The 12,942-nt window shown below is 47.5% G+C and overlaps 1 protein-coding gene across 1 annotated transcript in view; it reads left to right on the top strand.

Moving 5' to 3' along the window:
- The window catches only part of TECPR1 (tectonin beta-propeller repeat containing 1), a 52,221-nt gene that overhangs the window by 22,104 nt on the left and 17,175 nt on the right, over window positions 1-12,942 (top strand). Inside the window, exons 8-18 of the mRNA XM_075899519.2 lie at window positions 441-542; window positions 951-1,096; window positions 2,490-3,019; window positions 3,940-4,085; window positions 5,774-5,929; window positions 6,478-6,627; window positions 7,558-7,715; window positions 9,889-10,016; window positions 11,031-11,133; window positions 12,151-12,247; window positions 12,810-12,889. Of these exons, the coding sequence (XP_075755634.2) occupies window positions 441-542; window positions 951-1,096; window positions 2,490-3,019; window positions 3,940-4,085; window positions 5,774-5,929; window positions 6,478-6,627; window positions 7,558-7,715; window positions 9,889-10,016; window positions 11,031-11,133; window positions 12,151-12,247; window positions 12,810-12,889 (1,796 nt within the window). The remainder of the gene's footprint in view (window positions 1-440; window positions 543-950; window positions 1,097-2,489; window positions 3,020-3,939; window positions 4,086-5,773; window positions 5,930-6,477; window positions 6,628-7,557; window positions 7,716-9,888; window positions 10,017-11,030; window positions 11,134-12,150; window positions 12,248-12,809; window positions 12,890-12,942) is intronic.

Genomic DNA, 12,942 nt, shown 5'->3' with positions numbered 1-12,942 from the left:
TAAGTCTCTTAGGCCTCTTTTTAGGCTAGGATTGTCAAAGCTACTCTGAATAACTGAGGTGCATGCCAGTGTATGCTGTGCTGTCACAAGGGGAGTGAAAGTGCAGCTTGGGGAGTCAGGCATTTGGAGTTCTATTCCCAACTGTGCCACTGACTTGCTGTATGACCACAGGCAAGTCTCTTAATGGCTCGGTGCCTCAGTTTCCCTAGGCGCAAAATGAGCATGACACAGGCTACCTGTTTCCTGGGATTGTTTTGAGGCTTAATTGAGGCTTGCAGATGCTTTGGATGCCTCAGACCAAAGACACTGATGATTGGTTATCCAAGGCCATGTGGCCTGTCTATGGCAGAACTGAGCCTGAGCTTCAAGAGCCCTGACTGCCAGCCTTTGCTCTTGCCCTGCCAGCACAGTACTTGAGGACGTGGATTTTCACTTGACAGGTGTGGTTCCGAAGAGGTGTGAACTCGCACAATCCGTGTGGCACCAGCTGGATCGAAATGGTTGGAGAAATGATGATGGTAAACGTAGGCTTAAATGACCAGGTAAGGCAGCAGGATGCCGATTGTGTGAATACATGAGCATGTGTAGACTCCTTCCCTGTGATCACTGCACAGCTTTGCAGTCAGAATACACTTGGGAGGGCACCAGGATGGTCAGCCCAACCAGGGCCCAGTTGCCTGCACTGCCAGAAGCCATGAGGTACTGGATGTTGTAGTGCGAGAGCATTCAGTGAACCTGCCTCGCATCTGACGCCTGAGTGCCAGTACCCCTCCCCCACCAATCAACAGGAACAATGCACCACACCTAAAATACCAGCACTCGAGATGAACCCCGAAAACCTCTGGCTCAGGACCTGACCCCTTTCTTGCTCCCCTGTTGTAGCTGCGTTCCGTGCCGTTCACCCCTTTAGGACACACAGACATTCTCCTCAAGGCCCCTTTTTCCCCTAGGTCTGGGGAATTGGCTCCGAGGATCGAGCTGTTTATTTCCGGCAAGGCGTGACACCAAGTGAGCTCAGCGGGAAGACCTGGAAGGCGATTGTCTCTGCCAGAGACAGCGATAGGTCTCAGACCGGCAGCTCGACCAGTCTGCTCAGGTAGCGTCCAAAAGCCCTCCGCAACATCAGATTTTGCTGCTGCCAGGGCATGGGAGGAGTCTTTCTGCGAACACAGTCGGTCCAGTTTGTTCAGGGCCCCTCACTGTGACCTTGAACAAATCCCATATGACTTCTGCTTCTCGCCAGGTGCTGAAGTCTATTTGTCTCTTTTTCCCCTCTCTCCCCCCCTTCGCTCCCCCAACCCCAATAAAAATGCAGTGAGCAGCAAACTTTTGTTCTCTGGGGAGGGAGGCAGTGTTCCGACTTGAGAACTCAGAGCAGATTTCCAGGATTGAGCTGGGATTTGCCATCAGATTTCAGGATCCAGGCTGTCATAGGATGAAAAGTTACCTGCCAGATATCCTGGAGGTGTTTTCTCCGCTTAACAATTATCTTCCTCTTGGGTGTCACTCGTGTGGCATCTTGCCACTTTCTCAGAGAGGATAAACAAATGGCTCCCTGATGAGAGTTGGCCTATCGGCCACACAGAGCATGCTAGGAACACAGTAGAAGCCATGTGCTAAGCCCTAGGAATCAGAATGTCTTGTTGCCAAACAAAATCCATCTCTGAGGCTATGGCTAAACTGTAGTTATGCAAATGAAGCATGGCATGGAAGAGCAATGCACTTCATTTGCATAATTAATGAGCAGCCGCTTTTGCGCAAAAAAAGGAGCTGTGTAGATGGCTCCTTTTTGCGCAAAAGCCCCCTCTTGCACAAGAGCCGTTCTTCCTGAAAAAATTAGGAAGAACCATTTATGGTCAAGGTTTAACTGAAAAGGAAGAGAGCTCGAAACGTGGCTTTACATGTTTAAAAGGGAAATCCTTTTAAAACAACCAGGATCATTGGCTGCACAATAGGGCTACGGCTAGACTGGCATGAATTTCCGAAAATTCTTTTAACAGAAAAGTTTTCCGTTAAAAGCATTTTCGGAAAAGCACGTCTAGATTGGCAGGATGCTTTTCCGCAAAAGCACTTTTTGTGGAAAAGCCTCCGTGGCCAATCTAGACGCGGTTTTCTGCAAAAAAAGCCCCAATTGCCATTTTCACTACTGTGCTGTTTACACTGGCCCTTTTGGGCAAAAGTCTTTCGGAAAAAGACTTTTGCCCAAACGGGAGCAGCATAGTTTTTCCAGAAAATCACTGACGATCTTACATGAGATCTTCAGTGCTTTTCCAGAAATTCAAGCGGCCAGTGTAGACAGCTGGCAAGTTTTTCCACAAAATCATTTGATTTTGTGGAAAAACTTGCCAGTCTAGACACAGCCTTTGTGTATTAGCAGGAAACTGTGTAGCCATTTCTGTCTGTCTGTCTTTGGTCTTTTCTATGGTGCTGTGCCAGCTGAAAATTCTGGGAACGATGGCTGATGGGTTATTTGTCTGTTTGTCCTCAAGCGCTGGCTGTTTCTTCAGTGATGACGTTAGGGAGCAAATGAATTTGATCGCTCAGAGCGACACGGACACTTCCTCTGATACTGAGAGCCTGCAGGTACACCCAGATCTCGCCGACATGCCCTTGTTGGGCGCGCCAGCTAGCGTCAATGGTAACAACGTGGGAAGCCAGCCAGCAGAAGCGAGTGCAAACGTGGCTGTGGCTCCTCAGGACTCTGCTCCTGAAGAAGCCAGCCCAGCTTCAGGCAGCGGGGAGAAGGCTGGTGCCGAAAAATCCGAGTCGCCTGCTGACCAGGATCCCCATCCTGCAGAGCTGCAGTGGACGAACATTGACTTAAAGGAGGCCCATAAAAAGCCTCCGTTCTCCACCAGCCCCTTCCCGGAGACGCCCATCCAATCTTCCCTAGGCATGTTCTCAGTTGGAGACGAAGAACATTATGGAGCAGATGAGCACCCGTTGTGGGCCTGGGTGTCTGGGGGAGGCTGCCTAGTGGATTCACACAGCTCATTGAAATGGTTCACTCTTCAGTCAGGTACTGTCAGCTCAGCATAGCTGGGCCCTCATCCCCACTTCGGGCCTAATGGTGCTGCCATAATAGACATACTAAGATACTGTGCTTTTTTAAAAAGGAGTGTCCTTGACTCAAAATACTCCCCCCTCCTCCCACTCTTGTGTAGTATTTATGTGCCAGTTAGCTGCTACCTTTCCCCTCAGAAGGGAGGGTATTTCCTGGGGGTGTGTATCAAGCTGTAAAGCACTTTGGGATGCAAGACTTGATACAAACACGGTGACTTTTTTTCTTCTGCATGTGTGGCAGACGTTACAGAATAATCGAGTTTGTCAGAACTCCACACACCTGTTTCACTCTCCCTTGCATTGAAACTGGAGCTTGGGATAAAAGGGCTGCTGGTGTGAAGCAAGTTGTGGAGGGAGCCTGGCTAGAGAAAAATAACACAATGCTCTGCTGGTACCATCGTCCTTGTGGCACAAGCATAGGGGACGCGCTGTCCTAAGCCTTTCTAATGGCAAGAGGAATTGGAAGGTGGTTTTCTCAAGGGGAGCCCACCCTGGGCTGCAGGATGGGGTGCAGCAGGGAGGAAGTGGAATATGATCAGATTTCCAAATAAGCTGGTTGTCAAAAGAGTGAGCACCCCATTACAGAGCCTTGTCTAGCTGCTAAGCTCAGTGGCAGAAGCCGTAGAGCATATGGTCCATCTCCTAGGACTATGCAGATGCTGCTTTACGAGAGGGATATACAGAGGAGCTTATGATAAGTCTTTTACCATTTGCAGTATTTTCACTGGCCCTGTGGTAATGCCACTGAAGCTAGTGTGTCTCTGATAGGTGTTTGACCCAATGTTTTTTTTAAGTGACACGTTTGTGTCTTGAGCGTCTAATACGTCACTGAGTTGTGTTTTTGAAGTTCCCTTTCTCTTGATGGTTCTGCATTAGGTCTGTTATGCTCTGTGCAGTCCCTTTCCCTGTCTATCAGTCCAGCGCAGACGGCAGCATGGCGAAAGCAGATTTTTCAGCAGCTCAGTGAAAGGACCAAGCGGGAACTGGAGAACTTTAGACACTATGAGCAGGCTATTGAGCAGGTAGGTGAAAGTTCTTCTGTTTTCTTCCCTTTAACTCTAATCTATAGTATTATAAAAGAGAAGGTGCCAGTCACAGAGAACATTTGAGAATACACTGGAAGACTGGAGAAGTCTGAGGCGAGAGTGGGTCCTCCAGGTGGTGTCATGGATCAGGAGTCAACCTCTAGAACCTGGGGTTGTGGAATTGGTCCTTCCGCTTGGCAGCTGCCTCCAGTTTTTTCCCAGAGCTGGAGTTGGCAGGAGCGAGCAGCTTGCTCTGGAGCTGTGGACCCGCTTGCTCTGGCTGTAATGAGCAGAGCAGTGACTGGCCTGGGATTTTGACCCTGCCCTTGCTAAGAGACTTGAGTTATCTAGTATCACTTTTTTATTGATTTTAATACAGAACAGTTGGGTGTCTGTCATTTTAATTAATTTTAATATGTGATTTTGCTAAAAGCACTTCAATTCTGAACCTCAGTTAGAAATAGTCTGCTGCATTTCCCCTAGTCAGAGAATATCTGTGATTTTTAAACTCTCCAAGGTGGTGACATCTGAAAACACCCACTCAGATGTGCAGCAGCAGCCAAAAAAGCAAAGAGGATGTTAGGAATAATTTAAAAAGTGATAGAGAATAAGACAGAGAATATCTTATTGCCTCTGTATAAATCCATGACACTCCCACATCTAGAATACTGCATATAAATGTGATCACCTCATCTCAAAAAAGATATATTGGAATTGTAAAAGGTTCAGAAAAGGGCAACAAAAATGGCTAGGGTTTTGGAACGGGTGCCATTTGAAGAGAGACTAAAAAGACTGGGACTTTTCAGCTTAGAAGAGAGAAGACGGGGGGGGGGGAGGATATGATAGAGGACTGTAAAATCATGAGTGGTGAGGAAAATGTGAATAAGGAAAAGTTATTTATTTGTTCCCATAATATAAGAACTAGGGGTCACCAAATGAAATTAATAAGTACAGGTTTTAAACAAGCAAAGGAAGTTTTTTCTTCACACAGTGCACCTTGCCAGAGGATGTTGTGAAGACCAGGACTTTAACAGGGTTCAAAAAAGAACTAGATACATTCATGGAGGTTAGGTCCATCAATGGCTATTAGCCAGGATGGGTAGGGGTGGTGACCCTAGTCTCTGTTTGTCAGAGGCTGGAAATGGATGACAGGAAAAGGATCACTTCACAATTACCTGTTCTGTTCATTCCCTCTGGGGCAACTGGCATTGGACACCGTTGGAAGACAGGATACTGGGCTACATGGACCTTTGGTCTGACCCTGTATGGCCATTCTTATGTGACTCTGAATGGGGCATCTCACCTCCATGCTATAGAGTTTTGTTAGCCTTTATCCGATCACATTATCGTCTGCTTGTATCGAAACACCTTGGTGTGGTATAGGAAGAAGAGGGCTCAAAAAAGAACTAGATATATTAATGGAGGATAGATCCATCAGTGGCTGTTAGGCATGATTATGCCCCCGCCTCTGTTTGCCAGAAGCTGGGAATGGGTGACAGGGAATGGGTCACTTGATGATTCCCTGTTCTGTTCATTCTCTGCAACACCTGGCATTGGCCACTGTTTGGAGACCGGATGCTAGGCTAGACTGACCTTTGGTCTATCCCAATAAGTCCAGGGATTTTGGAGAGGGGAGGAATCAAAAAAGCTCTTTGCAGCTCCTTGTAATTTTGTTTCCGCCACAGTCTGTCTGGGTTAAAACTGGGACCTTACAGTGGTGGAGAAGCTGGAAGCCTCATAAATGGACAGATGTTCGAGTGGCACTGGAGCAGTTCACTGGGAACGATGGCATGCGTGACAGCATTCTGTTCATCTACTATCTGCACCACGAGGAGAAAAAGGTGCATGCGAGTAGCTCAGGGTGGTGCTGCTGTCCAGTTTGACAAGAGGAAAACCCTGGCTAGATGTGTGTTGAGATATGGGGGTTCTCTCTAGGTCACCACTTCTGAGCCGGCCCAGTAGCAAATGAAAGTCTTTTCTCTCTGCTGGCTGTTAGAAATAATCCAGCTGTCAGCGGGGAAGCCACCATCGGTTGACATCAGCTAGCCATCTTGTTGACAGCCCAAAGACTGAATGGTCTCGGGAAAAGAACCAGCCTTTGGTGCCTAGCAAGAGGGCCCTCTGAGGTCGGGTTGACACACACTGGCAAGAGGAAGAGTGTGTGTGTATGTAGGGATGGGTGGATGTTATTTCAGGCATCCAGGGCTATAATGCTAATCCCATTGCATGAGAACTCCCAAACACAATGAGGGTTTCTCCTAAGCAGAACGTTAATCCTTCTGCCATCTTTGCCACAGACTATTTGTGCAAAGTCTCACTATTGTGTTGGTGGTGGGGGAGGGTGAATGTGAATTTGCCTTGTTCACCAATTGCCCTTTGCATTGTCCAGTACATCCACGTGTTCCTGAACGAAGTCACTATTCTCGTGGAGGTTCTGAATGATGCCAAACACTCCTTTGCGCTCTACACGCCCGAGAAGACAAAACAGCGGTGGCCAATTCGTCTAGCAGCGGCTACGGAGCAAGAAATGCACGACTGGGTAACGCGGCCAACTTGCTCTCTCAGTGTGGCTCTGTCTGAAATGATTTCCCTAAAACCTCGTTTGTGTGAGGTCTGAACATCAGGTTTGCAACCTCTGGCCTCTTTGGCTATGTCTGCACTAGGAAAACTGATTAGATGTGTCACCAGCACTACAGGAAGTTCAGCCCAAGCTTACCTAACCTCATGGTGAAAACACCTGCAGCTGCATGTCACCACTAGGGCTCATGCCAGAGTGACTAGTGGTGCAGCTAATCCCATGGTCACACTTGCAGGATTTTTGTCCCCTCTAAAATGTAGACAAGGCCACGGGAACCATGGCAGGATTAACTGAGCTCTATTGTTCTTTGGAAGCAGATAAATGGAGTTGAGTGTGAGTCTGAGAGGGGTAGCCATGTTAGTCCGTAACTGAAAAAACTTTAAAAACTATGAATGGTCCTGCAGCACCTTAGAGACTAACAAAAAATGCCTGTAGCCAGGGCTCCAGGCATTCAAACGATCTTTACTACTAAGGTTTGCTCAGCTCTTTGTAAATATTTTACTTCTCAAATAAACAGTTTAAGCCAGTGAGGGAAAACCTTCCTTCGCTACTGTGCATGGAGCTAGTTATCCTCTTGATTTCGTCGCTATGGCACTAAGATGGCTACGTGTCGGCTGACTGTGCATGGGTATGTGCGCACATACGTATGTACACACGTGTATACATGGACACATTGCGAAGCACTCTGGGGATCCTGAAAGAAAAACCATGCTTGTAGCAATGGGTCATGACTCCTTTCATGTGGACTCTGCTGGTTCTGCTTGGGAATGTGGAGTAGGCAGTGAGGATATCCTCCTTTCTCTAGCACTGCATGGCCAAGGTGAAGCAAAAACCACTTGTTCACCCCGTGAAATGTCCCTTCTCGCTCTTTGTTCCTTTCTGATATCATAGCTGGCTTTGCTGAGCATGTCCTGCTGTGAAAGCAGACGGATTCAAGGCCCTCCCTCCCACCAGGCCATCTGGTCTGTCACCTGCAAAGGAGACGTCTTCGTTAGCGAGCCAGGTCCTGAATTGGAGGCTGCACCACACCTGATGCCTTGTGACCAAATGTAAGGTTTCAAAGTTCCCTTCAGTACAGGGCATTTCATGCAGATGGAATTTTCTTTACTTCCACATCTGCTGTGTGAAACACCTGGCATGCTGTAGGTGTCAGCCAATGGTGAAGATAGACATGGAGTTGCCTTCTTTTTCATACGTGAGATGAAGTTTCCTTGGGCTCCGTTTTGATGTTCACACGCTCAAGCTGCATGTTCTGGGCCAGATTTTGCCAGGCTTCCGATCTGATTTCATTAGGAGGGACATGTGAGGGTTGGGTGCTAAGTTCTCCTGCACAAATTAGTGGACAGCATTTTAGAGTAAACGAAACATTCTATTCATGAGGGCTGAGATTTGACTAGCACCCAAGTCAGGGAATTCAAAATCCCACATGCAGTGGTGAGAGATCCTGAGGATAAGAGTTGGGTTTCTAGTCTAAGCATGATATTGCCACCCAGACCCTGTCATCCAAAAGCAAAGGCTTCCAGATTGGCAGGTGAAGCCAAGTAGAATTTTTGCTCTTAACTTTGAAGTGACTTGCACGAGGTGTTTCTGAATTATGAAGCCCTAAAAACCCCTGGGGTACATTTACAGCGCAGCTGGGCAGTACGATTCCTAGTGCGGGAGACAGCATGCCGATAATAGCAGCGTGGAAAGGGATTGCGCAGCATGGATGGCGGCTCAGATTCAGTTAACCAGAGGGCTGTTATCGTGTGCTAGCAAGAGTCTGTGTACCCTGGCTGGCAATCGCACCTCCCAGCTGCGGTGTAGACCTACTGGGAGAGGAAGACAGGGCTTCACTGGGGCCCTAAAGCTTAGCTGGTTTCTGGTGCTCTTATGTACTTCTGCACACTTCCTGGTCTGTAAAAGCAGCTCTTCTTTTGTACTCCACCCTACCCTCTAGTGCAGGGGTGGGCAATAAGTTTTGGCCGCCCCAGAAAAGGCAGGGTCTAAATCAGAAGGGGCAGGGCCAGGATGCTTCTGGGCTTCCCCATCCCATGTTTGGTCTGGGGATGGGGGAGCTCCTTTGCCCCCTCTTCCCACTAAGCACCCATGCCCCTAGTAGGGTGGGAAGAGGCTTCGCCCCCACCCCCAGGCCAAAGTGCCACATGCTCCTCACAGGGCGGAAGGAGGCTTTGTGCGTTCCCCCACCCCCAAGCCAATCAGGGCCTGGGGGCGGGGGAGCTGCGCGAAGCTTCCTTTGCCCTGCCTGCACCCTGCGCGAGTGTACAGCTCTTTGAAGTGCCGCGCGCTCCTCGCAGGGCGGGGGAGGTGGAGGAAACTTCGCGCAGCTCCCCCACTCCCAGGCCAATCAGGGCTTGGGGACAGGGGAACCCGTGATGTCTCCTCCCGCCCCGCAAGCATCACATGGCGCTTCAAAGCGCTCCTGGCAGGGCGGGAGGAAGCTTCGCACGCTCCCCTGCCCCCATGTCCTAACTGGTCTGGGAGTGCGGGAGCAGCAGGGCCTCTGTGGGCCAGATCAACCCGCTTGGCAGGCCGGATCCAGTCCACAGAGGCCCTTTTGCCCACCCCTGCCCTAGTGGCATGTTTTTCCACCGTCCCTTTGCCTTCCATACTCTTCCCTGGAGGGACACCACCCCTAGCAGGGCTCAATCCCAGGGAAGGATTTCCCTCTGCTAGGCACCTCCTCAGAACTGCAGCCATGGTTGTCCCTTCTTCAGAACGTGAAAGTAAGACTCTGCTGCTGCAGAAGGTGAAGGAATCCTCTCGGGGCTCCTGCCTCCCCCCCCGTTCAATATGAGCACCATCCACCCATGTGTGTTAAATCAAGGAAATTCCTAGAGGAAAAGCTTCAGGTTGAAGTGAACTCCGAGGGCCGATATCCACGATTAACGAGGGAAATGCTCACCGGTGCACCCTAGCCAAACAGCCCATCAGGGCATCAAAACAGGAAATTCAGAGTTAAACTTAGATGCAAATGGGGTGTTTGATGAGCTGCAGACTCGCTAGCCAAGCTGTCTCCCCCTACTGGCAGTAGCTAGTCAAAAGGAGCGTTCTTAACTGGCATCTATCGCCATCTCCATGGTTGGATGGATACTGAATGAGCGAGCAACTGAGCTGCCCTCCGACCCTCCCTAAGTCAGGGCTGAGGTGAATGACAGGGAATATGAGCTGTTACTGACTCCACTGTGGAGCGGATGTAAAACCCTGTCTCTTTCCCTGCAGGTTTTGGCGTCAGATTGGAGGGCATCTCCGTCTGATAGAATGCAACAGCCATGGCATTGTGTGGGGCATAGGTTATGATCACACAGCCTGGGTTTATACTGGTGGATATGGAGGCGGCTTCATTCAAGGTAATGACACGCTTTTATTCTAGCAGGGTGTATAAATTCACTAGCTAACCTCCTACATGACACCAGGAGAACAAACATTTCAGTTCTTCATCTTCGTAGTGTGTCTAGTCTGTAGAACGATCTGATTGGATAGTCCATCTCTACAGATACTATTAACTTAGGATTGAATAAGGATCTTAAGTAGTTAACGCATTACAAAGGCAATTTCCCCTCTCTTAATAGCCATATTTTTACACCAGCTGCTCTAGATGAGCTGTTTTCACCCTGACTTGATTAGCCTCATTTACAAAAGTACCCTCTTTCTTTTGTTGCCCTTATATATACCCATGCTTCTGTAAACTCCACTCCAATTCATCTGATGAAGTGGGTTTTACCCACGAAAGATTATGCCCTAATAAATCTGTTAGTCTCTATGCCCTGGTCTACACTTAGGACTTTGTTCCAAAATAACATCCCCAAGTTTGAATTTATAAGCAGTACATCCACATTACCATGGAATTTGAACTCTGTGCTCCTGCTTTTCATGAGGAGTACCACTAATTCCAAAATAGCAATTTTGAAATAATGTTAGTATGGACATTCTGGTGCCACTAATTCAGATTTACTGGCCTCTGGAAAGCTCCGGGCTCTAAGTCCGAGATAGCACATCCACATTAATGGAGCCTGCCTCAGACTAATTTCGATGCTTCCCTGTAGTGAGGACACGTTAGTTTGAATTTGTTAAATCGGGAGTTCTTAAGTTGACTTTAGTAATTATGAAATAGTTTCCTAGTACAGACATGGCTGAAGGTGCCACAGGATTCCTCGTTGATTTTGCAGATATAGACTAACACTATTACCCATCTGAGACTCTGCAGAGGAAGTAGGCTGTGCATTTTAGTTTTGTAATTTTTGGCTAAAAAATGATCAATAAAAAGTGAATTAACGTTCCACCAGGCAAAAACTTTAAACATTATCAACCTTCTTCTTTAATATTAAACTTTGCTTTTCACCCCTGTGGTTTATTGCCTGCAGGATTGGCCAGCAGTGCCGATAATATTTACATGCAATCAGATGTGAAATGTGTTTATATCTATGAGAACCAGCGGTGGAATCCAGTTACAGGATATAGCAGCAGGTAAATGTGTGCTTTTATAATGGTCAAGTGAAATGTCAGGGTATTTTTAAACTTATTGTAGGTGCAGTCCCTACCACGTAATGTTAAATTGAGAGAGCAGCAGATGTATGGGCTTTGAGAGGCTAGATTTGTCAATATATGTTAAAGCAGGGCTACTCAACTTTGGAAGCCCCAGGGGCCACAATGATGCTCTCAGCACATGCCGAGGGCCACAACTTAAGTGTGGTTGCAGATACATGCAAATATGTATGCAAATAGCTTCTTTCTCACTGACAAGCACGAATACAAAGATTAAGGCAAGACTATACACAACATGCAGGCCCCATTTAAGTCAGTTCTGCTGATAATAATAAAATGCAGTATTTACCTGATTTCCACTCATATGAAAGCACTTTTAATGAGCAATGACAGTCCAGGAATTTAACTACTAAAACACACAGCAACAGAAGACCATTATATTGACTACTTTTTTGTTTTGGCTCCCATCTCAGCCCTGCCCAAATCACACCACGGGCTACGTGTTGAGCAGCCCTGCATTAAAGGATGTCTTTGTACGTCCCAGCTCTGCAGTGCATTGCACAGCAGCACAGCTCTGGGAAGGCACAAAACCTAGCTGCAAGCAGTGCATTACAGGATTAAGGTCATAGATCGTAAGCTCTTCAAGTCATGAGCTGTCTTCCTGTGTGTGTTGTGCAGTGCTAAGCACGAGGGGTTTCTGATTCTGAATGGGACTTCTGGATACTGCATTTAATAACAATATTTAATAATTATCTAACGACACTGGAGTGTCATGAAAATGGAAGTCAGTAAATCAGGTTTTGGAGATCTTTGATCAGTGTTTGGCAGGCAACTCTGCTGCAGAGCAAACCTGTTTCATTTCAGTCCCTGCTTTAAGAGGGTCTAATGATTGAAGACTGTGTCCAGTGTGTAGATGTGGGAAGTGCGAGGGAGGAGTGAAGAGCTTTATCTTTTATCCTTCTGTCGCTGTCACTGACTCTTCGTTCCTTGCATTTGCAGAGGGCTGCCCACAGACAGATACATGTGGAGTGATGCATCTGGCTTACAAGAATGCACAAAAGTTAACACAAAGCCTCCATCGCCACAATGGTCTTGGGTAAATTTTGTCTTGAAATATTTTTTTTCTGTTTTTATTTATATATTAAAAAAAAACAGGATGGCCCTGTTACTGAATGTGAGGAGATTTTTTATTCCTGGCTCTACCACTGACCTGCTGTTTGTTACTTTAACCTCAGGTTTCCCTATTGGTAGAGTGGAGATAATCTTCCCGGTGTCCTAGCAATAGCAGATTAATTGTCCTCCCCCACCACCAACCCAATTCCTCTTTATCTTATTTGTGAATCCCACCTTGAATGTTTCTAAAGTACTTGGGGATTTGGAAGGTGTTCTCAGTAGGCAAAGTTGTACTGTAAGTATTGTTCTTAGAACATGCCATACAAGCAATTACAGTGCAAAGGGTGGCAAAGAAGAGGTGATATGTCCGTGGTGTCCAGCACGTTAGCCACTAGCCACATGTGGCCATTTGGCAGTTGAATGTGGCTCGTTCGCTACAGCAGTTACTGCTTCAGAACAGTTTGGCCACCATGGTGATAGGTGAGCTCCCTGCTGTGCCTTCACTTTCTGTTTTGCGCCTATTAACATTATCCTTCTGATTCTAGGTGTCTGACTGGTATATCGATTTCAACATTTCAGGTGGAACTGATCGGGAAGGCTGGCAGTATGCAGCAGACTTTCCAGCGTAAGGAATTACCTTCTTGTTCCTAATAAACTTGGCATGGTCCTGCCAGGCTA

Source organism: Pelodiscus sinensis, chromosome 15 (assembly GCF_052426305.1).
Source record: "Pelodiscus sinensis isolate ZL-2025 chromosome 15, ASM5242630v1, whole genome shotgun sequence".
NCBI classification, from domain to species: Eukaryota; Metazoa; Chordata; order Testudines; family Trionychidae; genus Pelodiscus; species Pelodiscus sinensis.
The sequence above is the reverse complement of the archived record's forward strand: the minus strand, read 5'-3'. Positions and strand labels throughout refer to the sequence as shown.